At 34.2% G+C, this 26,531-nt stretch overlaps 2 protein-coding genes across 4 annotated transcripts; both read left to right on the forward strand.

The window, feature by feature from the left end:
* The first annotated feature begins 1,444 nt into the window (after positions 1 to 1,444).
* LOC136970760 (piggyBac transposable element-derived protein 4-like) lies at positions 1,445 to 3,124 on the forward strand. The gene has a single exon (XM_067265210.1). The coding sequence runs from the start codon at positions 1,445 to 1,447 to the stop codon at positions 3,122 to 3,124; it is 1,680 nt and encodes a 559-aa protein (XP_067121311.1).
* Positions 3,125 to 17,594: 14,470 nt separating this feature from the next.
* On the forward strand, positions 17,595 to 24,405 carry LOC136970769 (uncharacterized). Of its 3 annotated transcripts, XM_067265219.1 has the most exons (4): positions 17,595 to 18,274; positions 22,036 to 22,201; positions 22,269 to 22,860; positions 23,603 to 23,765. In XM_067265219.1, exons 1-4 carry the CDS (start codon positions 18,103 to 18,105, stop codon positions 23,615 to 23,617), a joined length of 945 nt encoding a protein of 314 aa, XP_067121320.1. In that variant the 5' UTR covers positions 17,595 to 18,102; the 3' UTR covers positions 23,618 to 23,765. The 3 variants fall into 3 exon arrangements, with proteins under 3 accessions (XP_067121320.1, XP_067121321.1, XP_067121322.1); XM_067265220.1 differs by lacking the exons at positions 22,036 to 22,201; positions 22,269 to 22,860 and having other exon boundaries at positions 23,603 to 24,405; XM_067265221.1 differs by lacking the exons at positions 17,595 to 18,274; positions 22,036 to 22,201 and having other exon boundaries at positions 22,727 to 22,917; positions 23,603 to 24,405.
* The last annotated feature ends 2,126 nt before the right edge of the window (positions 24,406 to 26,531 follow it).

Consider the following 26,531-nt stretch of genomic DNA (forward strand, 5'->3'; position numbering starts at 1 on the left):
CCACCAATGTTAATATTTACACGTGTGGACGATAATTTGAAGAGAGGAGCACCACACGGAACTAATTGTTTTGAATGGTCATACCACCCGCACCAAAAATATGGATGCTATTTTACACGCACGCGAATATGGCATAATATTACTTTCCTTTCCTGCGCACACAACACACCGTCTTCAACCATTGGACCGTTCTTTTTTTAAATCACTTAAGAGTTATTATAACGAAGCCTCATCAATTCGGGTAAGAACAATACCTGGCGAAACAATTAAACAAAGTACCATTTCGGAGTTATTGGGTAAAGCATACCCAAAATCTGTTCGTATGGACATCGCCATAAACGGCTTTAAATCTACAGAATTATGGCCATGTAATACACATATCTTTCGGGATGAAGACTTCTCTGTTTCAATAATAAATAATGAAGACTCATTAGTATGTGTTTACTAATACATTCTCTGATTTCTGAGAACGTTTGTTTAAGAGGTACGACTTCGGCAACCATACCCTAGTAGTATTGTCGTATCTAGCCCGATAGAATTCGGCATTGGTTGGTGTCTAAATTTATGGCTCCATGCATAAACTAAGGGAATTATTCATATATTTTCTCTCTTGTATCGGGGTTAATATGGAGGGTATTAGTCGCTTATCCTTCGAAGAGCCGGCCGAAGCTTTTTCCGTGACCATGCGAAATTACTCGCAAAGAGCCTTCCGGGAGGCTTTTAAGAGTAACTGGCCCATATTTAGGGCTTAGGAAAGTGGAGAAAACCCGGAAAACTGCACCAATAAACCATCACATTCCTAGGAGGAGGAAGCAATAAGGTGTCTGCCTATTGGTCTGGAAACACTGAATCGAATACGGACAAGCACTTGACCATAATTTTTCGAGGGTATACGTCAGGCCCCTTTCCTTACCACCCGTCCTTCCCGACGGGAGGACATGTGAGCGCTAATAGGGCCTTTTCTTCGAAAAATCCCCAGGAATTTTTCGGGGGGGTGGTCCGTTCGGATATGTCGGTCCCCGTCCCTCACTACCCGGTCGCCCCATTGTGGGCCTGGCCGAACCCATAATGGGCCTACTATAAGAGGCCCTCTTAGTGCCCACAGGGCGGAAAGAGTTAAAAAAAAAAAGGGGGCCTTTTCTAAGCCCTATTAGCGGCGTAACTAAAACATAGGGCGGTAGAAAAAAAATATGGCATGCGATCTCCTCTAATAGAGTACTAAAATTAATGACACTTTTTTAATATTGAATTCAAACTTTTATAAAAAATTTTTATCGATTTATGTCAATTTTTTCTTTCAAACTTCAAGTTAAGTTTTTAGCTGGCAGCAGTGAGGGAGAAGAAACTTGACGTCACATTGTAATTGAAAACAAAGACGGAAACGTCACGTTTCTGGATCGATTACAGCGCTATGGATTACACCTAACGAAAAATCTCTGTAAAAATGGATGAAGAGAATGAACCTTCGACACATGACAACAAAAAACGGAAATCTGAATTTATAGATCCATCAGACAGCGAGAGTTCGTGGAGTTGTCCATCATCATATAGTGATGACAGTGAAGATGAAGAAGATGATGATGATGATGGTGTTGATTACGATGATGATGAAGACAGCGAAGATGATTGGGTGGATACAGCAGGACCAAGAGAGCCATTTCCTGCTCATAATCAAGGCATAATACATAAAGATTTTGGCGAAAACCCTACACCCAAAGATATATTCGATCATTTCTTCCCACAAGAATTAGTAGAATTAATAGTGAATGAAACAAATAAGTACGCAAACAGACATATTAAGTTACAGCGAAAGAGAACGGAAAAAAGCTGGACGGATACAAATCCAGACGAAATAAGAGTACTACTTGCATTAATTATACTTCAGGGTATCGTCGTCAAACCGTCATTTCATATGTACTTCAGTAGGAGTAAAATTATCGAAACTCCTTTTTTCAATGAAGTAATGAATCGCAACAGATTTAATCTATTGATGGCATTTCTTCGTTTCAATAAAAAACAGCAGAGATTCCAATCAAATTCAAATTATGACCTATTTCAGATAAAACCGGTTTTAGACATTCTTTCGGAAAGGTGGCAGTCGACTTACACCCCGGAGAGGGACGTATCTATCGACGAGAGCTTGTTGCTGTGGAAAGGGCAATTTAAATGGAAGGTTTACATACCGAGAAAGAGGAATAGGCTGGGGATAAAGTTGTACAAGTTATGCGAATCGTCTACCGGATACGTATGCAATTTAATGATATATTCCGGCGATAAAACTGACATTCCCGACAAGATACACGATATCGACCTCAAATACTTCGGTAAGCCTGCTCAAATAGTGCTGACCCTGATGGATAGCTTGCTGAACCAGGGACACAGATTATATGTTGATAGTTTTTACGCATCACCTAAATTGTTCGATGTCTTGGTGGAAAAGAAAACCGATGCCATAGGAACCGTTAGATGCAACAGGAAAGGTATGCCGAAGAAATTGATGCTTCGAAAGGACGCGGTAGCTGCATATTATCGGAAAAAACTAATGGCTTTAAAATGGGTGAGTAAAAGGGAAGTATATATGCTGTCGACCGTTCACGACGACAGTATGAAAACTAGTAGTAATAATTCTAAACATCTGGTCACCAAACCGAAAGTTATTTTTGATTACAATAGTGGAATGGGAGGAGTTGATCTTTCTGATCAACAGATCGCAAACTATTCCCTTGCAAAGAAAAAAACTACAAAATGTTACATAAAGATGTTCCGCCATCTTTTAGACATCGCCATCTTGAATTCTTTCATCATTTATAAAAAATGTGGTCACAATATACGTCATCTGAAATTCAGACTAGAGTTAATCGAGGACCTAATAGATCATCATTTAAGAAGAACTTGTAAGAAAATAAAAACTGGTAAATCTGTGAAACGTGATATATCACTGAGACTAGTAGGAAAACATTTTCATTCTTACATTTCTCAATCTGCGGGTCACGTTTATCGTAGGTGTATTGTTTGTTCTGCAAATCATATTCGGAAACAATCTAAATGGTGGTGTCGGCAGTGTGGTGTTGCTCTGTGTGTAATACCATGTTTTGAGATATTTCATACAAAGGAAGATTTTTAATGCATTTTACTATATCAAAGGTCTTTTTATCCTTGTTCCCATCTGGAAAATTTTCTGTGAATTTTAAAGATCTAAGTATTTTTATATGAATTATAATTCCTTAAATTTTTGTTGTGTAGAGGATGGATACACAATTTCATCCTCTGTGCTACGAGAATACATATTTTATAAATAAGATTGTCACCTCCATAAATTTTCGTTAAATGTAGTTAATGTAGGGACAAGTAGAATTTAGACTATCTACCTTATTCTCAGGCCTGCCATAAGCAGGCGTGCAAGGCATGCACCGCACGCGGGCGGCAGATTGGTATTGCTGGCAAGCTCGGCGTAGGTAGTCGTAGTTAAACAGGGGCGGCATAATCGGTATTGCACACGGGCGCTCAAACAGCTAGCGGCGCTACTGCTTATTCTCATCACAAGTTATGCTTTCAAGCATAGATAACTTATGGCATTCATGCTCTGAGAAGTGTATAGAATAATTTTTAATGGCACACATTGGGTTATGGCCCACCACACCAAAAAAGCAAAGTAAAAAACACCAATGTAAATAACATTGCTGAATATCTTAGTCCAGTTGGTGAAAGAGTGAGATTGTTATCTGTTCTGTTCTCAATCTTACACTGTTTTAAATTCATTCACCAGTGTTAGATAAATGAGGTTTATGGTTTCATTGATGAAAGATGAACCATATAGGAAGGTAGCCCTCTACTTCTCTCAACATGTTTACCATGTATGATAAACCATAGTCACAGGTATGGGGTTAACAGTCCAGCAATAGACAAGGCACATAAAAGGCTTTATTTTTCTAAGTATTTCACCTCTACTTGCTCAAACTCTGCTTTATCGGGAAAAAGACCTACTTCATTCATCTTCATTTTGTTTTAGGCTTTAATAACTTGGGAATTATAAAAAATATATCACTGTTAATTAGGAACAATAGCATACATGCGTAGTAAGTCAAATTCTGTTTTATTTTGTCAAAGTTCCATATCATTAGTGAGGGTCAGGGAAAGTCATTGATTTTAAAACAAAAATTTGAGTAGGAACTCGGAGTATAGCTCCAAATCTTTGTAAAACTTCCTAAACAATTCTCCGGTAGCTTATTACCTCGATAAGAACTAACGTTTTCTATCCTTCGACTGGATCTTCTTTAGGTCGAACGTAAACATTGTATTTTTAAATTAGTCGTTACCAAAGTAATAAGCTACTGGAGATTTGTTTAGAAGGTTTGGAGTTATACTTTCACTCCATTATTCGTAAGTGTGAGTAGAACATTACAAGCTATGTCTTGGGGTATTTAAAAGTACAGAAGGAAGAGACCTGTTACATTTAGTTACTATATAATCAATGTGTTTAATACACATGGCAAGTCGGAGAATATTACACAGCCGGAGGAATTTCTGTAGGCTAGTCTGATGATTCTGTTGTACAGATTAGGTGCAGTAGCATGATACGATAAGTTTACAATGAATGGGTTGAAGTAGTAAATTGCATTATAGTATGGAAGGTTGGTGTAAAGTTCTCTTTTAATTAACAGTAGATACATGTCAAGAATGGTTGCATTCCAGCATGCATGAAAGCACATTGTGAACCATGATGTATTATATAGTGTAACATTTAGCAATAAGTTCATAGATGCGGCAACCAATGGACAGGCTGTGGATACGGTAATCTCTGACAAAACAATACGGCCACCTCCACAGATATATTATTAATACCATTTTTACTATTCATCTGTATTAATCCAAAGTTGTTTTCACAGAATAAGTCTATGAATCCTAGTATAGTGCTGTTTACTTCTGCCATATTGTAAGGTTGAAAGACTTTGGTATTCCTTTTATACTGCTTTTAGACCTTAATTTTAAGAGAATAAAATACCCTATGTTCTTAACTTAGTTATGAGGTGTTGGAGAGCTGAAAGTACCTAAATGAGAGTGGAGTAAGAGCTGATATATATATATATAAAATTAAAAAAGCATGTAAATTACAGTATATATTTGCACGAATCATAATAAAGTAGATAGTGTATTGTGAATAATATCTATTTTACATTCAGTAATATAGTAATCTGTTAAAGTTTTATAAGAAACACGAACAAAACGGGGATTATCTTTTTCGGTTTAAAATTAAAAGTCCATTCGTTACTTTCTTAGTGTCTCGGATTGTTTAGTGATTTAAAAAATAAAGATGGCTAATTGACATGCCATCTACACTATAATTAAGAATAAGATTTTCTCATTTCTTCATGCTATTTACACCTTACTAGAGTTGGAGGCTATTCCTGTACCGGATAAAAACCTAAAGGAATTGCAAGTCCAGTAGTGATCCTGTATGGAAAATAAACATTTAGTTGTTTCACACTTACATATTTTTGAATTATATATAACTTTAAGGAGTATGATGTCTTCCAACTTCAGAATTCTTCCATTTTATTCTACTTGTACATATTTCTTCTGTTTAAAAACATTTGTTTTAATTAAGGCTAGCTGCTAGAAAAGTGTGTGAGATGTGTTCAGTGTCTTTATATACTGTGGTAGTTCTAGATTTGACTGTTAGTGATCTATCTCTTCTATCACTCGTCGCACATCTTCCTATAAAAAGCAGCGCTGCTAGCTGTTTGAGTGCCCGTGTGGAATACCGATTATGCCGCCCCTGTTTAACTACGACTACCTATGCTGAGCTTGCCAGCAATACCAATTCGCTGCCCACGTGCGGTGCGCGCCTCGCATGCCCACTTACGGCGGGTCTGCCTATAAATGTGTACATAAAGTAAGAGACTATAAAAGTTTTTCATCGTTTTCCCTTTTCTTTAGCTGTTAGTAATTTGGACACAAATCGTTCATTGTATTCATTTCAGTACCATGTTTTAAATATTTCATACACAGGAATATATTTAATATATTTTATTGTCAATTATTTTTGTATCCTTGTCCCAATTTTAAAAAATTTTATGCAAATTTGAAAGATCTAAGTATTTTTATATGAATTATGATAACATAATGATTTGCAGTATAGAGGACAAACATACAAGTTCATCCTATAGGCCACTAGATTACATATTTTGTAAATAAAATCATAATTATCATAAAGTCTTGTAAATGTGGTTTATAATTACCTTTGCAGTTTAATAAATTAGTTAAAAACAATTCTATTCACTAAGTGCTTACAATTTAAGGACACAACCCTTCTCACTTTGATCATGAATAATATACTATAAAGCTGGGATAATAAACTGTGGCATGCATGCTCTGAAAATGGAGCTATTTTTAATGGCACACGCAGTACCGTAACTAGGGCGGTGCCCAGGCACAGGGCGCAGAAATGACCTGGACCAAGTTTTGGGGCATAGTTACAGATGCTCACACCGGGCGCATAAAAGGCTAGTTACGGCGCTGGGCACACGTCGGGTTCTAGGCTTACCACACCAAAGAAGCAAAAATTACCAATGTGAAATAATGTTATAATTTCACATTGGTAATTTGGTCATACTTTGTAATAAATTAAAACAGTTTTCAATGAGAAAAGTTTAATATTTGAGTTTTAATTGCTTTATTGTGTTATAAAAAACTATGTTAAAGTTCTAATTAAACTAGTATAGCAAAAAAATTAGCTTGAATTGTTGTACACCAGAAATAAATACATCAAAATATGTTTAGCCATTATTTAATACCACTGCTTTTGTGGGTTTGTGAATCCGGTCTGTCATGTTAGAAACAAGCTTTTAGTCCTGTCATTTGTGATATTGCATTCCTGTTGTAACATTTGACACAATTCATTTAAAGGGTTATGTTTATAACAGCATTTTTAATATATCCCACCAATTCTCTCTTGGTGACATGTCTGGGTTATTTGCTGGTCAGTCTAACACATCAGTCTACTCATCCTTAACTCTCTAAACACAAATCAGCTGACGGAAAGATTGTTTGGTTTTGCTATTCCTTTTGCTTGTTGTTAATAATGGTTTTGCATGTAAAGACCCTATCAGACTCAATTGCAAGGAAACGAACAAGAAAATGTTATGTAAAGATGTTCTGCCATCTTTTAGACCTCACCATCTTGAATTCTTTCATCATTTATAAAAATTGTGGTCTTGATAAAAGTCTCGTAGGGTCTTTACGTGCCATAAGTACTGCTTTCAAAATCTCGTAGCAACATATTTTCTTTATTTGAGATACGGGTTATCTCAAGTTTTTGCTACAATTTGTCTTAAGCACTTGAATCAGTTCTAATAATGAACCAGTTGATTTTTCCTTGTGCTATATGTTCTCTTTACAGGAATTTTGCAACAATATCTTTCAACATTGACAATGGTAACTTGAAATCCTGTGCAATTTGTTCGTGTTATACTTAATTATACTGTTTTAGCACTAGAAGTGCATGAAGGTCTGCTGAAACAGGCTTATAGGAACCACAGTTCTTTTCATTTGGGCATCTGTTTTTGCCTCGGACTTTCTTTCTCCTCTCTCTTTCAACTGCAAGACTTTCTAAGCAACATCACAACTAAAACAGTTAATTTGGATAATACAATGTATACAAGCACAACATAATTATAATTTACTGTAGCTTTTGGTATTCAGACAATGTTTTTTACATGTCCACCCACATAAATAACAGTGAACTTTCTAATAACATTTCACACATCTTAAAGAAATAGTGAAACTGTTTCACAAACAAATAACTTTATAGCCAATCACTCAGAGAAAATTATGCAGTACAGTAGACCCCCCCTATAACACGGAACGTATTTACCATGTTATAGGGGGGTCTACTGTAATGCATAGTTGCACTGTATTAGTTTAAGCTTTATTAATTAGGCCTCGGGGACTGAAGTCGGCAAAAAAATTAAGCGATATGACATTACCAAAGGCAGCACAGCAGTTAAGACTCACTGCTGATGCTAAATTAATTGATGTAACAAAGCATGCAATATACCACCTTTACACAAAATAGACAAGGAAGAGCCTATAAAGGATTGCCAACTCTACTAGTGTCGATTGTGTTTCAGTGACTGTGAAAGGATGTGCATCAAGGATTTACAATGGACATCAGTTTTGCAAAACAATTGGCTTTTAACTCAGCTAAGACCAGCCTTCAGTTATGCTGTGACAAGGCGAATGCTTGCGCATGCTAGGAAAAATGGAGTAAACAAACAAGGTGAGCTTGACTATGATATGAACAGATGGTATGAGAAATTGTGGAAAAACTACCAGAGGGAAGGATTCCTTGTTATTCTTTTCTTAAAGAAATTGTATATTTAATATATTTCCATGGTGGTGCATATTTCTGACGATTCTGGCCTCCCGACAGTCTACCTGTTTTACAAATTGAAAGAATAAAGATATAAAGTACCAGATCTTTGTGTGTGATGAGCCTTATCAAAAATAGGGTTCGTGAAATGCCAGATTTTTCATTTTTGACTGGGGATAACACAGTTGACTTCTCCATTTGTTGTCCAGGAAGGTCTGTATCATTCATTGAATAAAAGTTAGTTTGAAATGGAATGCCATGTATTTCTTATTACTGGTGATATCTCTGAAGAGAAGTTGTACAATTTGAAGTTTGTAAAAGTACAGAAGGAAGAGACCTGTTTACAGTTAATCAATATGCAATTTATGTCTACTATATACTTCTTGCCGTGTTAACAAGAAAAAATACAATTAGAGGGACGGAAGGTGAGTTTAAGATAGACCTTAGTGTGGACTTTTCTTTCTATTAACCCTTTTATACCACTTCTACAGTTACTGTTGAAGGAGAAAAAGAATCCACGGCATTAGATAAGTTAGTTGTGAGGTGCTGAAGTGTACTGGAAAGCATGCGGGATATGAAATAGTAAATATTCTATTAGGGTGCAAAGCATGGATCCAAGCAAGATCAACTACATGTTTTCCTTTTAAAGCATAATTTTAGATTGTAATAAACTGAAGTAGCCAAGGATATTTGGATATTAATACCTGATTGTGTCTGTGAGAAGGTATAAAACTAGTCTTGTTCAGTTTTTCATAAATAAAAGTTCATTTTAAATTATTTCTTTCTGAGAGATTGCAGGCTCTGTCGGGGCTCTTCAGCGATGAAAGCGAAACACTTTTAAGAACATAACTGTCAAATATTATCCCAATATTAGGAAACTAAAGAGGTTTACATCTTCCAAGAAACTCCTTTCTACCATTTTCAGGCTTGCAGATCTAATCTTGCAGAATTTATTTTATTTCAAAAATAAAAACCACCTAAATTATATTATACATACTGTATACTGAAGTTATAATAAAATATACAATATATTATGAATAATATCTATTACACATACAACAGTACATTAATCTGTTAAACTTTTATAGGAAAGGTGAGCAAAACATCATGTTCAATGGTAACACAAAGAAAGTCTCCAGGAATTTCAGCAACATGGCATGTAAATGCCGGCTTTCAATTCAGACAGAATCCTAATCCTTCCTCTATAAACACGACCTATTAGGAATTCTCAAACCAAAAATTACAATGATTGAAGTGCAGTCAACAAGGAGGCCAGGTATTCTGAAAAGCTCTGGATATTACACCATCCTCTCCAATGTTAGCCCAAAGCAATGTGTGGAGCTGCTGCTTCTTGCATTAAGACAGTGCTGTGTAAACATTCTCTGCAAGTCATTCCTATCTTACACTTTCTGTAAGGCAGGAATGACTTGTTGTTAAAGGAATTCACGGTAGCAGGGCGGCTCTAGGAATTTCATTTAGTGGTTGCGCCCCATGTCAATATCGATACGCTTTGTACAGTAGTTATACTATGGAAAACTCTTTTATGCTTAGAATTTTAGGATTGTAGGGAGTGTGTATGCACCCTCCGCATCCCTTGGATCCACCCGAGTAGTATTCACTCGCGGTATAGCATCTTTTAGGGACTTCAGGAGTGAATTTTCAAACAAAACTACTTTGAATGCAGTCTTTTTTAGTAGGTCTGCCTACTTTAAATAAGGATTTCGTGAAAAGAGCCATTTGCGGTTGTATTTTTTATTATAGAAATCTCTTCCCCAAGGTTTATATATGGTATATACCAAGTTTCATCAAAATCCGATGAGCAGAATAGGATCTAGAGTGATCTGAATAGGATAAGTTTAATTATACCAACCCTGTACAATATTAAATAAATATTGTTCAAGATAAAATAACGATTTTGCTTGTTTAGAACCTCTCGAGTTACAATCTAATTTCCACGTGACATCATTAAAAGCACGCTCAATTTTATATTCACGTATAGTCCACGCAGCTAAAGAATAGACACGAGTTAAGCTGAGTACCATAGGCCTTCGGCCAGGACTATGGCCGCAGACACTATGAGGCGCAGAAATGACCTGGACCAAGTTTTGAGGCGTAGTTACAGAAGCTTGCACCGGGCGCATAAAAGGCTAGTTACGGCGCTGGTACTAAATAAGGTGCTGTCCATAAGGGAGGGGGTTATGACAAAGGGGAGGGGTTGAACTTTAATTATTGGACGTTCGTTTTATTTCTTTAAATTTTACAGTTTATACATTTTATTATGCCTGAAGTGATAAAGATTTTGACGCGTCGAGTGTTGTTGGAGGTCCAAAGGGGTAAGGGAGTTGCGGGAACTTGGACAAACTGGGTCAATGGGGGAGGGGGAGTAAAAACTTCAAGAAACATGCGGATTTAATTTATTGGACAGCCTCTAACAATCGCAATTTCGAACATTTTCTGAATTTTTTTCGGGATATGAAGCTCGTAATATATAATTAGGTTCCCGTTCTCCATTTTGAAACGTTATCACGCTTCTACAAGAAGGATCCGGATACCCATCAGTGGATAAACCACTGACAGCACCTCAACGACCTGAACACGTGGAATTTTCTCGGGTTTTTTCACGTGTATAACACCATAATAGGGGACAGTTTTTCATAGAAAGCGCCCGCCGAATGGATAAAACCACTGAACGCCTGTACTTGTGAGTTCGTGCCTGGCCAATGCGCTAGCCGCATGGAGTTTTCCGTGTTTTTTTTCAGTTTAGTAACACCTAAATATGGGCCAGTTTCCCATAGAAAGTCTACCCAGAATGCTCTCCCCTGGCGTTGTCATATTTCATCAATGCAACGTAATCTAAAGAGAACCCGTATTCAATCGCCATAATCAGTTTTCGGAATTTTATTACAGTTTTTAAATATATAAAAAAAAATATATTTTTTTTTAAAAAATAATAACACATTTAATTATAAAATATAAAATACAGTAGAAATAATGAATGGCATTATATAAATCCGAAGATTAAAAACATTATTTAGAAATTTTTCAAATTTTTGATTCTTTTTTTTCGAATAAAATAATACATAATTATAAAAATATTTTAATTTTAATTATAAATTTAAAAATTAAACTGTGATTAATTAATAAACGCGTTTATTGCGTAATTAATTAAAAATATAATTTGCCTACTCCGTAACTAAGGGGGCGCTAGTGATATTTTTCAGACACGTGGTCGGAATGGCGGTTAGTTTGAACACGTGGTGGAGATTTCGATTTATGCAAATAATTTAACTATTATTATTATTATTATTATTATTATTATTTTAATATTCATTGAATGAATAATTAAGACGTATTATTAATTACTTAAAAATTTAACAGTTATGCATTCTAATAAATACGCGAAAGCCTTACTTTATAGGGGTGTGCCTTATTCCATCAATCCTACCTTATCACTATCTACCATGCTATTAGGCTGCGCGATTTACAGCATAACTAGCCTTCAGGCTTCACAAAATGTTCTCCATATGATGCAAATTGCATTGTATAATTTAATCACTCCATTACTGGGGATGTTTTTGCTGGTCGTGCATAAATGTAAATATAACAGATTGCATCTTGAACATAAGCGTTTATAAGTAGCCTATATAAACCGTGTATAAACATAGTGATATTGTACGTTACATAGGCCTACACTATTACATTCTTCCTGATTAAGCTTGATAGAAAACAATATTGTATTGTTTCGATCATTTGAAAAAAATTTCGCAATGTTTTCTTCCTGCTAAATAATTGTTTAGCAGAAAAAATAATATTTTCACCATGATTTAGCACTTTAAAATCGTCGCCATTAAATTGGAGGATTCTTTTGTGTTCCGTTGTCGTGTTTCTTTCAAAAATTAGTGCATTCAGAATTGCAGATTCTTTAATAATGTGGGTTCAGGTACTTGTAGGCCCAAAAGACTGATTTGAAATTGTTCAGAACAAAACACATAGGTTCGGATCTCATTTAACTCTTGTGTTGATCTAAACGCATATCTTTACATGTGTTAGACCGTTAGAGCATTTGCGTGTCAAATACCTGTGTAAGGATGTGGGCAGGGCTTCATTAACACATGGGTACATTCGTACGTGGCCGTGATCTTGCCGTTAGGGCCTCGAATGTACTTAGAACGACTGCGGATGTGTTAAAAAGTCCGATCTCACCCAGGTCTAAAACTATTGTGTTTTTAGGTTTGGGCTTTCAAGCCCACCAGTGGTCGAATGGGTGAAATTACTGAATTTTGGTAATTGGTCGCGTGTTCCGCTCACCAACCGGATAGTCACTTGATTTTCCTGGTTTTCTTCACGTATCTAACGCATAAATACAGGCAAGTTTCACATAGAAAGTCTCCTGAGAGGCGCCCCATTGGCAGATCTCTATTTGTTGCTTTACCACCAAACCAAACGAACCCATATTTCTTACGATAACGCTCCATGTTCATTACATAAAAATTTTCCTACGGAATTTTTTACTGTAGTTTTTAATTTAAATTGTCGTTTTTTTTTGTCCTTGGTCACGCAAGAAACAAAAGTAATAATTAGATAACAATTTTTCCTTCTATTGTGACGACATTCCTACCTACCATGACCCCGCAAATAGGGGTGAGCTTTGTTTCTTTCCAAGTATAGAACTATTAACAAGCCATAGAGGAAAACAAATACCTGTAAAATGTGTATATGTTTCTATTATAAGGTTAATAGAGAATTTATTTTCTTTTACAGAATCAAATGGTTTTATAAGCGAAGTTCTGTGCAAGTTTCATCGCTAATTGTGAGGTCTAGTAAAAGTTGTTAACCTGTAGTGACGTTTGATTACGTGTAGGATAATTTTGTAAAGGCTTGGTTACGTGTATGGCGTTTTTGTAAGGGTTTTGTTGCTAACAACGCGGTTCTGTAAAGGTTTAGTCGATAATATAATGCAATATCTTATTTTAAGTGTTACGTTATCACAAATAGATTTGTTTTTTATAAAAGGAAGAAGCATAACTTGATTTAGATCGAAACCGATTGCATACTTTCAACAATATAAGCATTAAAAATGAAGAGTGTACATAAAATATGTATTATGTCGCATTAAAAGTTCAATATTTTATTATGCAACAGTTTTTTTCAATTCAAGTTCTTTGAAATTTAAAATAATGTGTTCAGTGTTAGAAAATGCAATGTTTATTGTTGCAATATGTGTATGTGTCATTCACTTTTATAAATTGTAAAAGTGCATTTAAAATTCATAGATTTACCGCAAAAAATGCATTTATATTTATATTTAAATGGTAAAATTATGCCTTAAATGGTAAATAGCCTCTTAATTTGACGAGGAGTAAATCAAAATGTTCTCTAAATATGGTAGGTGAAGAGCAAAATCATCTCTAAATATAGCGAAAGGAAAACAAATATCTTAATTACGGTGTGAGATATAAGTAAAATAACCTCCACGTATGACGTCAAATGAATAAAATGGCCTCTAAATATGCTTTATGCTAAGTAAACGAACCAATGTACCATATTAAATGTATTATGCCATTGATTTGCTTACTTAGCCACGTATCACTTAGAAGTATCCATGGTGAGAATTTAACGAAATATTCTTCAAATATAGAAGTATGTAAACAAAATACCCTCTAAATATGGTAAGAATAGAGAAAAATGCCCTTAAATATGATGAGAGGTAAGGAAATGAGCTACATTACTGCACAATATTTTATTATTCCGTAAAAGATATCAATAAACACAATTAATAAACGACTGAAGAAACAAAAATTATTCGCAGGAGCTGCATAATTAATCATGTTTATTTCTTACATTTTTATGAGAGAAACATTTATTCCCTTATTATTAATAATACACGAGAAGAAGGAAGAACGTTTAAAGAGAGTAATGCTTTGTTACCACGGTAGCATCGGGTATGTAGCTGTAGCCAATGGTAAGATCGAACACGTGTGACGTTGTACACAAGGATTGCTTTGACAAACTCGATGATCTTTCTAACATTTCCTTCGGGGAGAATAAATCACGTGATGCAATCAGACTAATCAAAATCGTGCAAATACTCGAAATATTAGCCATTATTTAGATCAATTCGTGATTTTCGTGTGTCTAGTGATAAATAATAAAATAACTTTATTGCATTTTATGCAAAACTTGGCTTTCAATAGTTTGTTATTAAGCAAATTTTTGAATTCTTGCTACGAAATGATGTAACAATGGTCAGTACGAGTGACCGTTATTTCGTATAGAAGCTGACGTAATAATACTATAAATGATGTCACGATGACGCATCTTAGAGCATAATTACGTCATTTAACGTGCAGTTTTATTGTATAATTACAATATTAACATTTATAAGCCTTCTATACGGTATTACAGTGCTTATTATATGAATTTTAGGTGCGTATAACGTATAATTGCATTGAAATTTTGGATGTATTGTGTTATTAATTATTGCATATTCACTGTTAATTATGCATTTATAATCGACTTAAACACTGTATTGTTACGTAATAATATATTTTATAGTGATTAATAAACGCCATTTTATAGCGTTGATGACATACTAAGGTTTTGCAGTAAACAGTACAGTATGTTTTTAGTTATTGATCATTTGCAGGCAACAACGTACGTACAAGAGAAATAATTAGGTATGAACAATACGTTGCATTTTTATATCAATGATATGCAATGCAGAAAACGATGTTGCATTGTTTTGTACTACAAAATGCGATATTGTAATTTTTATACCGCTATACAAAATATAAAAATTTCAGTATTGAAACAGGAAAAACCATTATTTTATTTTTTTGTACTATAAAATACATTAAAAACCATTATTGCATTTTAAACAGCATTAATGAACAATATTGCATTATTATATAAAGTATATATTGCATTTTTATAAAATATAACTCGGTAATATTGCATTTTAATTAAATTTGACTCGATAATATTGCATTTTTATTAAATATTACGCGATAAAAAATGCATTTTTATAAAATATAACTCGATAATATTGCATTTTTATTAAATATGACTCGATAATATTGCATTTTATAAAATATAACTCGGTAATATTGTATTTTAATTAAATTTGACTCGTTAATACTGCATTTTTATTAAATATAAAGCGATAAAAAATGGATTTTTATAAAATATAACTCGATAATATTGCATTTTTATTAAATATGACTCGATAAAACTGCATTTTATAAAATATAAATTAATAATATTGCATTTTTATAAAATTTAAATTAATAATATTGCATTTTTACAGTGTATAATTTAACAATATTTCCTTTTAATACAGTCTAAATAAATAAGATTACATTATTAATACAAAACAAATGAACAACACGATATAACGCGCAACAGAAAAGGCAGAAATTTCTTTTTTACACTACAAAAAAAACCATAATAATAATAATAATAATAACGATAAACGATACTGCAGTGAACAATACCAGAAGCGATATCGTGCAAAAATTTTACGCACACGCGTAAACGTAATCAATAACACTACATCTTAGAAATATCAGTCACGTGTTCATTACATATTTCGCGTGTGTAACTGACACTATCTTTGCATTATATTGGCATTCATCTTGTAGTACAGTCGGAGAATAAACCTGACACACACAAAGGTTGGTGCCCAGTAAAGAGTAATGCCATCTCGAGTTGAGGGTAGATTGGGGAGTGTGATCAATACCGAGGGGCGTGAGGGCTTTGATGCATCCTGTACAGTCCAAACTCTCGTTTCACGTCTTGCCGGAAATGGTAAGCTAGCTGGAACCGGTTTCAAACTTACAATTCGTGTGTTTTCTGGGGGGACGAGGCGGGGGCAAAGGTCGAGACCATTTCAAAAATAAAAAAAGAGAGACGAATCGTTATAATGGCTACTTTTAAAGCCCGCACGTGATCGTAAATCATGTGTACTCTGGCTTCGAAAGCAGGAGTGTTGGTGTTTTCCTTATTTTCAGAAGGAAAATTACAAAAAAAATACAAAAACTGTGACGTAATTTTTGGTGGTTTTTTTTGTAGTTTTTATTCTTTTGTTCTGTGTGTGTATAATTGGGTGTAACTTAAAAAAATACAAAAATTGTGACGTAATTTGCTCTTTTTTTTGTATGTGGGGGTGTAATTGGGTGTTTGAATTTACGTGTAGATTTTTTCAGCTGAATTTTTTTTAAACTGGGAAGAAAATTCGTCGAAATTAACTTTTGTGTTCCCCTCTTGGAATTTCTGTAGACGTTTGTATTTTTGTAATTGTAGTTTTTGCATTACAATGAAATTATTCTGTTAAAATTATTTTTTTTTTCTTTTTTGTATTTGTACAAGCTTTATTTTAATAAATATTTATTTAAATGAATTTTTTTTATATTAAAACATTACAGAAAATTTGTTTAAAATCATAAAAAATCACAAAAATTACAAAATCTTTTTTATTTTTAAAAATATTACAAGAATTATTGCATTTTATGTTTAAAAAACCACAAAAATTATCACATTTTATGTTTAAAAAACCCCAAAAAATTATTGAATTTTGTTTAAAAAATCACAAAAATTATTGCATTTTATGTTTAAAACATCACAAAAAATTATTGAATTTTGTTTAAAAAATCACAAAAATTTATTGCATTTTATGTTTAAAACACCACAAAAAATTATTGAATTTTGTTTAAAAAAATCACAAAAATTCTTGCATTTTATGTTTAAAAAACCACAAAAATTATTGCATTTTATTTGATATAGCATCAAAAAATTATGTAACAAATTATAATTTTTCTAAAATTGCTATTGCATGATTGATTTTTATTGGTGATAAATTGCAGTTTAAAAAAAACCGCTTTGGACTTTTAAAAAAATGCAATTTGAATTTGAAAAATTTCATTTGGATGTTTAAAATCGATTTCCAATTCAAATTACTCAATCACTTTTGAATTCTTATCAGCTGTAAAGCACACTTTTAAATCCTTATTTTATCTACAGATTAGATAACGTAAGCATGTCTGTCCGCTGTTTATTCACTTCAAAAGTAAATAATATATATATATATTTAGAATTTAGAAAAGAAATTGGATTAAATTTATTAAAATTTATGCCTTTTTTTAGTAATCCTTCGAGTGGTTTTTTTTCCCACTGTTTCGCCGTAACGACGTGCCATATGCTATTGTTTACTTAATGAAACTGTGTTAATTTGTGACGTAAACAACTACGTCAGCATTTAAGATAGTGGGGAAGGTGAAACTGCGATTTTTCCTCATGCAGAATAGAATATTTTCGGTGCAGAAACTAGTTCAAAAGGTTAATTTATGATTGGAATCTGGAACGATCGGCTGTGCCTCTGCACAGATGAGTGTAACGGTTGTTATTGCCCGTACCGCAGAACCGGCGTCAGATACTGACTGCATGACATAACAGCTGCTGTGACGTCACAGCAGGAGGAGAAGAGAACTGGTGTGTTGAGATGCCGCGGGGAACACGCCTAAATATAACGAACGTGTTTCCTTCGTCGATATCAGATGGGCGTGCAAAACGTTAGCGTGACTCAACGTGTACAGTACGTTATTAACGTCGCATACAGCGTTTTTTAACGTCAACGTTTGTTTAAATATAAGCATCGGGACAGATTGTATACGTCACAGAGGATTGTGTTGTGTATACCGGGCGACAAATAAAACAAAGAGAAGGGGGGAGAAAACATGTTTGACGTTGAGAAATTTATTGGTGCCGTAGAGAAGAGGCCTGCCATCTACAATTGCAAGTTGAAGGAATACAGCAATCGTGACATTAAGAGGAAATATTGGGATGAAATCGGTAAAGAGATGTACGAAAAATGGGACAGATATTCGGCAGTGGAGAAGAACGAATTGGGTAAGTCACATTTACTTGTATTTCTCTTCCTTTGTTATAAACTTTCTATTTAAACAAAGCCTTCGTATGCTGACGTCATATTCTTTTATGTAAACAATTTACTAACTTCTGGCACAAATCCTTCCGCTAGATTCACGTTCATTGGCTATTAGTTTCTTCTTTTGTCGGTTACACAACTTTCTTTTGTTCTTATCCAATCTCCCATTCGCATATTAACTCAATGTGTTTTTACGCTTACGAAAGCGTAACATTCGTTACGAACTGTCGGGCCTACGTTACGCGGAATGTTACCTTCTCGTTTACAAAACGCGAACAATGAGTTTTCCAACCTTTTCGCACTTCTTTGTTTCGCATAAAAGAATGGCTGATGTAAACAAACCAGTTCACTAAGGACGTGTTCGTCCGCACGTAACGTTCGCCCATTGGTCGAAGGTGAGTCACGTGGTGGGAGCGGGTCTTAAGCACGTGCGTACACACGTGGGGGAAGTCTCGTGCGTAATTGATGACCGATAACAAAAGAAAAAAAAATGTACCTGTTTTTTATATTCGTTATCACTCTATTATGTTGAGAAATATCGCTTTTGTGTTACTTTTTTTAACGTTAAATCGTGTAACTGCGAATTTTTTTCTCGGGAATTATTTTTCCAACTTCTCCTGTCAATAATTATATTTTAAAGGACACCTTTCGGGCGTGGGCTGTGATTTTTGGCATGCGAAATACCTCTAAACAGAGGTTTCTCTGGTTAATGTAAACGTATTATTACATGCAAACTTTCTATAATGATACAAACCTCTAAACTTTAGAGATTTAGAGGTTCTGCCTCTAATCTTATATAACCAAATACACTCACTTTATGCTCCAATTATTCCTATAATTACTGTGTAAATGTTCAATAGTCATGAAGGCCTCTAGATCTCTAAACAGGTAGATTTACAGGTAAATTTGGTAGTTTTATAATGCAATATAACTAAAAATTAGAGATTTTAGAGGTAAATATTGAGGTTTTATTTCTAAACATTCATTAATTAGGAATGATTTATGACTCATCTAATTTTTAATATGTGTAAAAATCTCTGTATTAGCTATAAACTTTCAATAATCAGCTGGCATATAAAGATTAGAGGTTTATTAGTAAATGTAGGGGTTTTACCCCTATTTATATGGAACAAAATGATTAATCAGCTGGAATTTTAGTTTACTCATCTAATATCTAGTAGCCTCTGACTATTTTTTTTTTAATGTAAGGACAGGCAGAATATACAGGATATTGATGATGACTCATCTTTTATCATCTTTTTTTCTTCCATAATACATCAAAAATGATTAATAACTGTATATAAAATGCATGGATACTCATACATGAAGATGAAATATTTCTATAGTTTTAACTGAAGAAGAAAAAAAAATTTCTTTTGAACACTGGCAACCACATGACTTGTTTCTGTTGAATGTTTCCCACTCAATTCATTCATTGTTTTCAGTAAAATCGTTACTTATTCTGTGGAATGTGTTGGGATTGTTGCCTTGTTTATTACCATTTAACTAGTGAAATAAATCAATTTAATAACTCTATTTAGATATAAAACCTTTAGAGATGTATAGGGATATTTACCTGTAAAACCTATTTACAGATATATATATAAATAAGTTTACCTACAAAATCTATTTAAGGGTATAGCATTTAGGGATATACAGATATCTGTACTTCTAAAACTTATTAAAGTATATACTGGTATTTGTAAAATCTATTTAGGGATATACAGGTATTTGTAAAATCTATTTAGGGATATACAGTTATCTGTAAAATTTATTTAGGGATATACAGTTATTTGTAAAATCTATTTAGGGATATACAGTTATCTGTAAAATTTATTTAGGGATATACAGTTATCTGTAAAATCTATTTAGGGATATACAGTTATTTGTAAAATCTATTTAGGGATATACAGTTATTTGTACTTGTAAAACTTATTTAGGTATATACAGGTATGTGTACTTGTAAAACCTATTTAGGGAAAGTCTTTAGAGATATCTAGCTTTTTTGTATCTGCAAACCTTATTTAAGGCTATGTCATATATTTATTTTATGAGTAAATTCTTTAAAGCCTTTACTAATATATTGATATCTGTACTTGTAAAACATATTTAGGGATTACTATTACAGACCTGTTCAGGGATATATAGATACCTTCACTTAAAACCTATTTAAGGATATATATATATATATATAGATAAATTCACTTGCAAAACTTAAGGGAAAACACCTTTAGAGTTTTATTAACAAGGTTATTTTACCTGCTAAACCTTCTTAATATATATACATTCACTTCTGAACCTGTATGGAAACAGGTAAAACCTCTGTTTATCTCTAAGAGTTTTCTTTTGATATTTTGTAAGAGTGTCCAGCAATAAATGAAATTGTCACGGGGTGACTCGAAATTAAATTAATATTTGTGTTTATGATACAGTTAATTTCGTGGACCTTGAAAGCACGTATATTTTAAAGTGATTTAAATATTAATTATTACATTTGTAGTGGCATATGCAATAAAAAAATATGCCATGATTTATGTTTCATCCATTCTTTAACATGTAATCTCTCCTCGGATGTGTGGAGTAATTGAAGAACATTGAGAAAATTCTGCACGACAATTTCAATATTTTATTTATTCAATGATTTTTTTATGAAATTCCCCGAATTTTATTCATTTCATATATTGCTTCTACTGATTTAAGTGAGGGAGTTGACTAATCAATAAGATCTACCTCATCCTGTTATCGCGTTAACTGATTGATCCCTAGACGATGTCGGAGAGGAGAGCGAAGTACTCGAAGAAATTTGCAATTTACCATGAAATGTCTTAAAATATCTTATCTACAGCTGCTTGCAGCAACGAAATTTATCGTTTGGACTGCATTTACAATATTCTGTTAATTGAAATACGGTTCAAACCTCTGTACGACGGCCACTGACGGGAACATAAAAAATTGCCATTGTTTTGTATGCTTTTTTGTACAAGGTTTCTGAGAAAGTGGCCGTTACTGGAGGTTCGACTGTAATTACATTTTCTTCAATTTCTGAATGCCCGTTAGTGGTGGAATGACTAATACCACTGAACACCGGTGGCGGGATTCCAACGGGTGGCCACAGGTCTTCTTTACGTGTCCAACTCCTAAACAGGCCAATTTCCCATAGAAAGTCTTCCTGTGAGACCCCACTTGGCAGATTGCCCGTGTGTTGCGTTGCCTTTATTCATGAAACCAAACAAATTTTTTGGACTCCATTTATGGATCTACGATGTGTTACGATGCCGGATGATTATGCTAAAATTATGGAAAATTCATGCAGTTTTATTTTATTAAAAATATTTAAATTCTCACTGTTCTCAATTGGGTTACGTGTTACATTTATATCCAAAATCCCGACATGAATTGCATCAACTCTTCTGTTGATCTTGTTTTGGATCTGCGTATGAATGTAAATATGGTTTCGATGGAGAGTATGCATTATCACCTGCATTGAGATTAATTTATGCCAAGAATTGCCATTAGCACTACCGTGTTGCTGTTAATTGACTTAATCATCCGTCCTTCTGATGCCATGAGAGCAATCAAGATGTGGCATAATTCATGAAATCTCCTGAATTTCAGACTCATGTGCGATTTGCAATGTGGAAATTTCAGGATGTATTTTAAGTTTATACGTCAAAAAAAAATGATGCTGTAATAAATTAAATGTCATATCCGTTTTTACTTATAGGAGATTTATTAAAAAGAAAATGGAAAAATATCAGGGATTCATATGCAAGATACTTAAGGAGCGTAGAATCAACTACAGGACACATTTCAAAGAATGTAAACCGCTACAAAAGCTGGCAATGGGCAAGGCAAATGGAGGTTTTTAGGCCTTTTCTATTTTCTTCAAGGTAAGCGTTAGTGATTATGTAAAAAGTCCATCTTCTGGTCGTCTTATAACAATGTTTATCATTATAGAAACGATTCAAATGCCCACGAATCGAACACAGAACATGAGGCAATCCATCCTGAATGGGAAAGTGATGAACAACCGACACGCGAGTCTGAATATTTCGAAAACCAGAGCATGGATCCTTCGAGTAATCATTGTCAGGATGTATCATCATCCGCTGTACATATACGTGATAATGAATCATGGAATAGGAATAAACGTAGGAGAAAGGAGGAGGTAGAAAACTACTCGTCCGTTGACAAAGTACTGGATTATTTAAAAAGAAAAGGTTGCCATAGCAGCTTGGATGCAACCGAACTGATATTTTTAGGATACGCAAAGACACTGAAGACGTTCTCTCCTAGAAGACAGATTATGACCAAAATGAAAATTGCACAGATTATGATGAAACAAGAGTTAGAAGAACAAGACGATCGGGCATCTTTAATGGATATTAAACCCTCATCATTTGGTTCCTGTTACAGTCATTCTACAAATTCTGACATGGCATCCCCAGCAACGTCAACAACTACAAGATCTTCGATTGCCGAATATCAGGAGAGCCTCTTGGGTGAAAATCAGTCCCACTTATCATCGTTTCTTCACCAGATTACTGATGTATGAAAACTTTACGGATTCTTATAATCGTTGCAATTAAATATGAAAAAAAAAAATGTAAGATAATTTCTTATTGGTAAATAAATTTGTTACACGTCAGCAAATTCCTCTGTACAGTTTGACAGAGATAGGTCATTCGATAATTTGTTTATAACCAGAGGCAGAGTGGATAAAACTGCTAAACAGTCGCGGGTTCGCGCCCCGTCAACGTGTTTTCCGTGTCTAACAATTAAATAGTGGCCGGATTCCACACAGAAAGTCCTTCCGAGTGGCACCCTTCTTGGCAGATCTCCCAAGTGTTGCATTGCCGTATCCTAGTAACCCAAATCCCAAACTCTATTCTTAAAAGATAATGTGGGTTCGTATCACTAGTGTCGGAACGACATCTTGAATTTCCGAAAACCGATCTGTTCACTCCACCGCACCCAATGACTTTGATTCGGTCCATGATTGTCCGAACAATAAGGTGTTGGAATGGAATGGAGTAAGCATTAAATCTGAAGTTGGATTTTTCAAATATGGGAGATTTATTGTGATTTATTTCGACAAATTGACTGTCACATTCAAGCTGATGGCGTTTTCTCGTAAAGACAAGCGGATTGACATTACGTCATAAAACCTTTTCTCTACGTAATAAGACATCTCGGAGCTGTTAAACTTGATAAATTCCATTTAAAATCCTATTTACTAATGTTAAAAACTTTTCTTTGTTATTATTTAATATTACTTTTTCTATTTTCAGGGAAGCTTATGCTAACAAAATGGAAGTCGATACGAGACCACTTCAAGAAAGAACTTAGAGCAAACAGAGCGTCGAAGAATGGCGATCCTGCGACGAAGAAGAAGAAGTACATATACTACGATAATCTTCTATTTTTGATTCCTCTATTGGACGATAATCATCAAGCAACTACAAACTTTACTTTTGCCAACGAATCTTCGGATTGCTTGGATGTTCTGGATGAACAGGTGACAGAAACGATCGCCAGCAGCTCTACAGAATTCTTAACTAATGAAGCAGCATGCTCGACACCTACCACGTCTGCACCCAGTTTTCCATTCCCCGAGCCTCCTAGGCGTAAAAGAATGGACGGTAAGAAGAAGGCGAGCCTTGAGGAAGAGAATTCGGAGGCTATACAAAGGCTGACTAAGATACTGTCGGAGAGTGTTGCCATACAGAAGGAAGAAATGAATGACGAATCGGGAAACAAGGCATTTTTACTATCACTTTTACCATTCATGAATAAGATATCCGACGAAGAAATATTAAGTGTGAGAATTAGACTTATAGATGTGGTACGCGAGGGGTTGAAGAAATCCAAATACGACCAGCATTCTTCGTTCACAGCCAACATACAAGAACCACTATCGGGTAGCACTGCCATATCGGCAACCGCTAACGACGACACTAGCGAATCTTCGATATGTTCGTTTCTAGATTTATGATCGTCAATTGTTTAATTAAATATCATTATAAATTTTATCATTTCATTTCTTCATTTTGTAAAAAATATTTTAAAAGTAAATAAACATTTCAAACCCATCCTTAAATTGTTTTATTTCTCGTCAATAAGCTTTGTCTTGTACTGTACAAGCTTATGCTGTCTCTAAGCGGACCCTGTTGGTTCCCCACCCCATAGAAAATGTTTGCTTGGGGGTAATATGCCAAATGCTCTCTTTGCTTTCATCTTCTTTGGCCTATTACTTCAAGGATGTGGGTTCGAACCCTCGATTATCTGAATCCACGTTTTTATTGAAAGGTTTTCAGGTTATTTTGAACTCACCCCATTTTTCTCTATAATTTGCTCTCTTTTGAGTACTTAATATTGTATTTACTGTACTAACAAACGGAGCTGCACACATATTCACCTGCGCTTGCCTTGTATCATCAGTGCTCTACCTCAGGCAATAAAGAGTATTGATGATTAACGCAAAGATACCGTAGAAAAATCAATGTTAGATTGTAGAAATTAACACAAAAATCTACTAAAAGTATGGTGAGCAATATCATAATATATCACTTATTTAAATCGTCACTTAATTACACGTTGTATACAGTTGGGATTCATACCCAAATGAGTACTATAAACGTTATACTACACATTTAATTAATAAATTAAATGTATACTGTAACACATTTACAGGTTGATTAGGTCGAGTTCTGATACAATACTGAGAAATTCACCCTAAATTTTTTAATTACGAACATAAATGTAAACCGTAAAATTTACGGCATACATTTCGAAAGAATAATCAGAATAAAATGCTTAAATAACACTTGTATTGCTCGAAAATTACGTAATTTAATGCCTTATTAATTGCGTTAATTTGTCTTTAAATAGCTCTAGCTAATTTAATTTCGTTTTTTTACGCATACAAATTAAGAAAAATGCAAGAGGAAAGCATTTAGAAAGAAGAAAATAACAAGGAGAGTAAACGAAACTGTCAGAAAAGATATTGATCTCATTATTTCCCTTTGGCATTTGAGAGGTATTTTCTCCCCCTCCCCTTCTTTTTTTACTTTCGTAGAAAGGTAAAAAACACACGAGTAAAAGTAGAAATTGATGTTTCTATTTTTAAATTTTTACCAGAATATCTTAATTCTGTGCTCTTCTTTTTTGTAATAATTTAGTTCTCGGTAGGGGGGTAATTAATTTGAAGTGTTTTTGATATCCCGAATTGATCACCTGACGTGTCTCGCCTATTTAAAAGGGGGTTTCACAAAACATCTGCCGCTCTAACTAGTCGCGTAACAGATGTTTTGCGATCGAATATCGAAAGAAGCTGTGTTAAAGGTAGAAAATAAAGAAAATGCAGCAAATGGAATATCGATAAAAAAAAAAGAAGGTTAGCTAAAGAAACGGATGTGTAATTGCTACTGTCTAAGAAACACGCGAGTGTTTCAGTAGTTTCGAAGGTGACCTTTTTAAAGATATTTATTCCTGAATTTGCCGTCGTTTTCGATATTTTAACCCGTTTAAAATGTTTAATAAATGTCTACAACACCTTAAAATACGTTGGTTTCACGTCCACGAATTATATTTTCAGAATGTGGAAGAAAAAAATCAGGACGTGGGTTCGGACCATCCTGGTCCGAACCCACGTCCTGAATGGTCCGAACCCACGTCCTGAATACTGAATTAAGTATTATTCAGGTTATTTCTCAGTTTATTTCGAATTTTACGTTGTTCAACATTAAACAATTCCTTAATTTTGATGGTTTTCTGGCAAGATCGCTCCAAATTTCTACTCTTAAGATCTGTAGTTTGTATTTGTCAAGTGGTAGATCGCGAGCACGTTCTCTCCCACGACATTACACGCTCAGATCGAAGAGGTTGAGAAGTTCCTATGTAATTGCCGGAAAATGAAGCTTAAATTTTCAGAGAGTATCTAGAATTAATTCTGTATATTTTAAAAACGTTAATTTATAAAATTTTAATGGCGTAGACAGTTTATAAACGTATTTAATTGCATTTATTACGGCAGAATGAATTTGCTGTAGTGTTGTTATTGATAGAAAACTGACTGCATATCGTAAACAAAGGTGTGCTGTACTGAGTTAATGGAAGGTAGTTGTAGCAAGCAGCTTGGAGAACAAAGAACAGCGAGTGTTAAATTACTTGGGGTCCTCCATTTTCCCAGAAAATAGCGTAGTGTGAACCTTAATGACA

This window comes from Centruroides vittatus, unplaced genomic scaffold (genome assembly GCF_030686945.1).
Source record: "Centruroides vittatus isolate TY-2023 unplaced genomic scaffold, ASM3068694v2 contig_216, whole genome shotgun sequence".
In the NCBI taxonomy this organism is placed as follows: Eukaryota; Metazoa; Arthropoda; class Arachnida; order Scorpiones; family Buthidae; genus Centruroides; species Centruroides vittatus.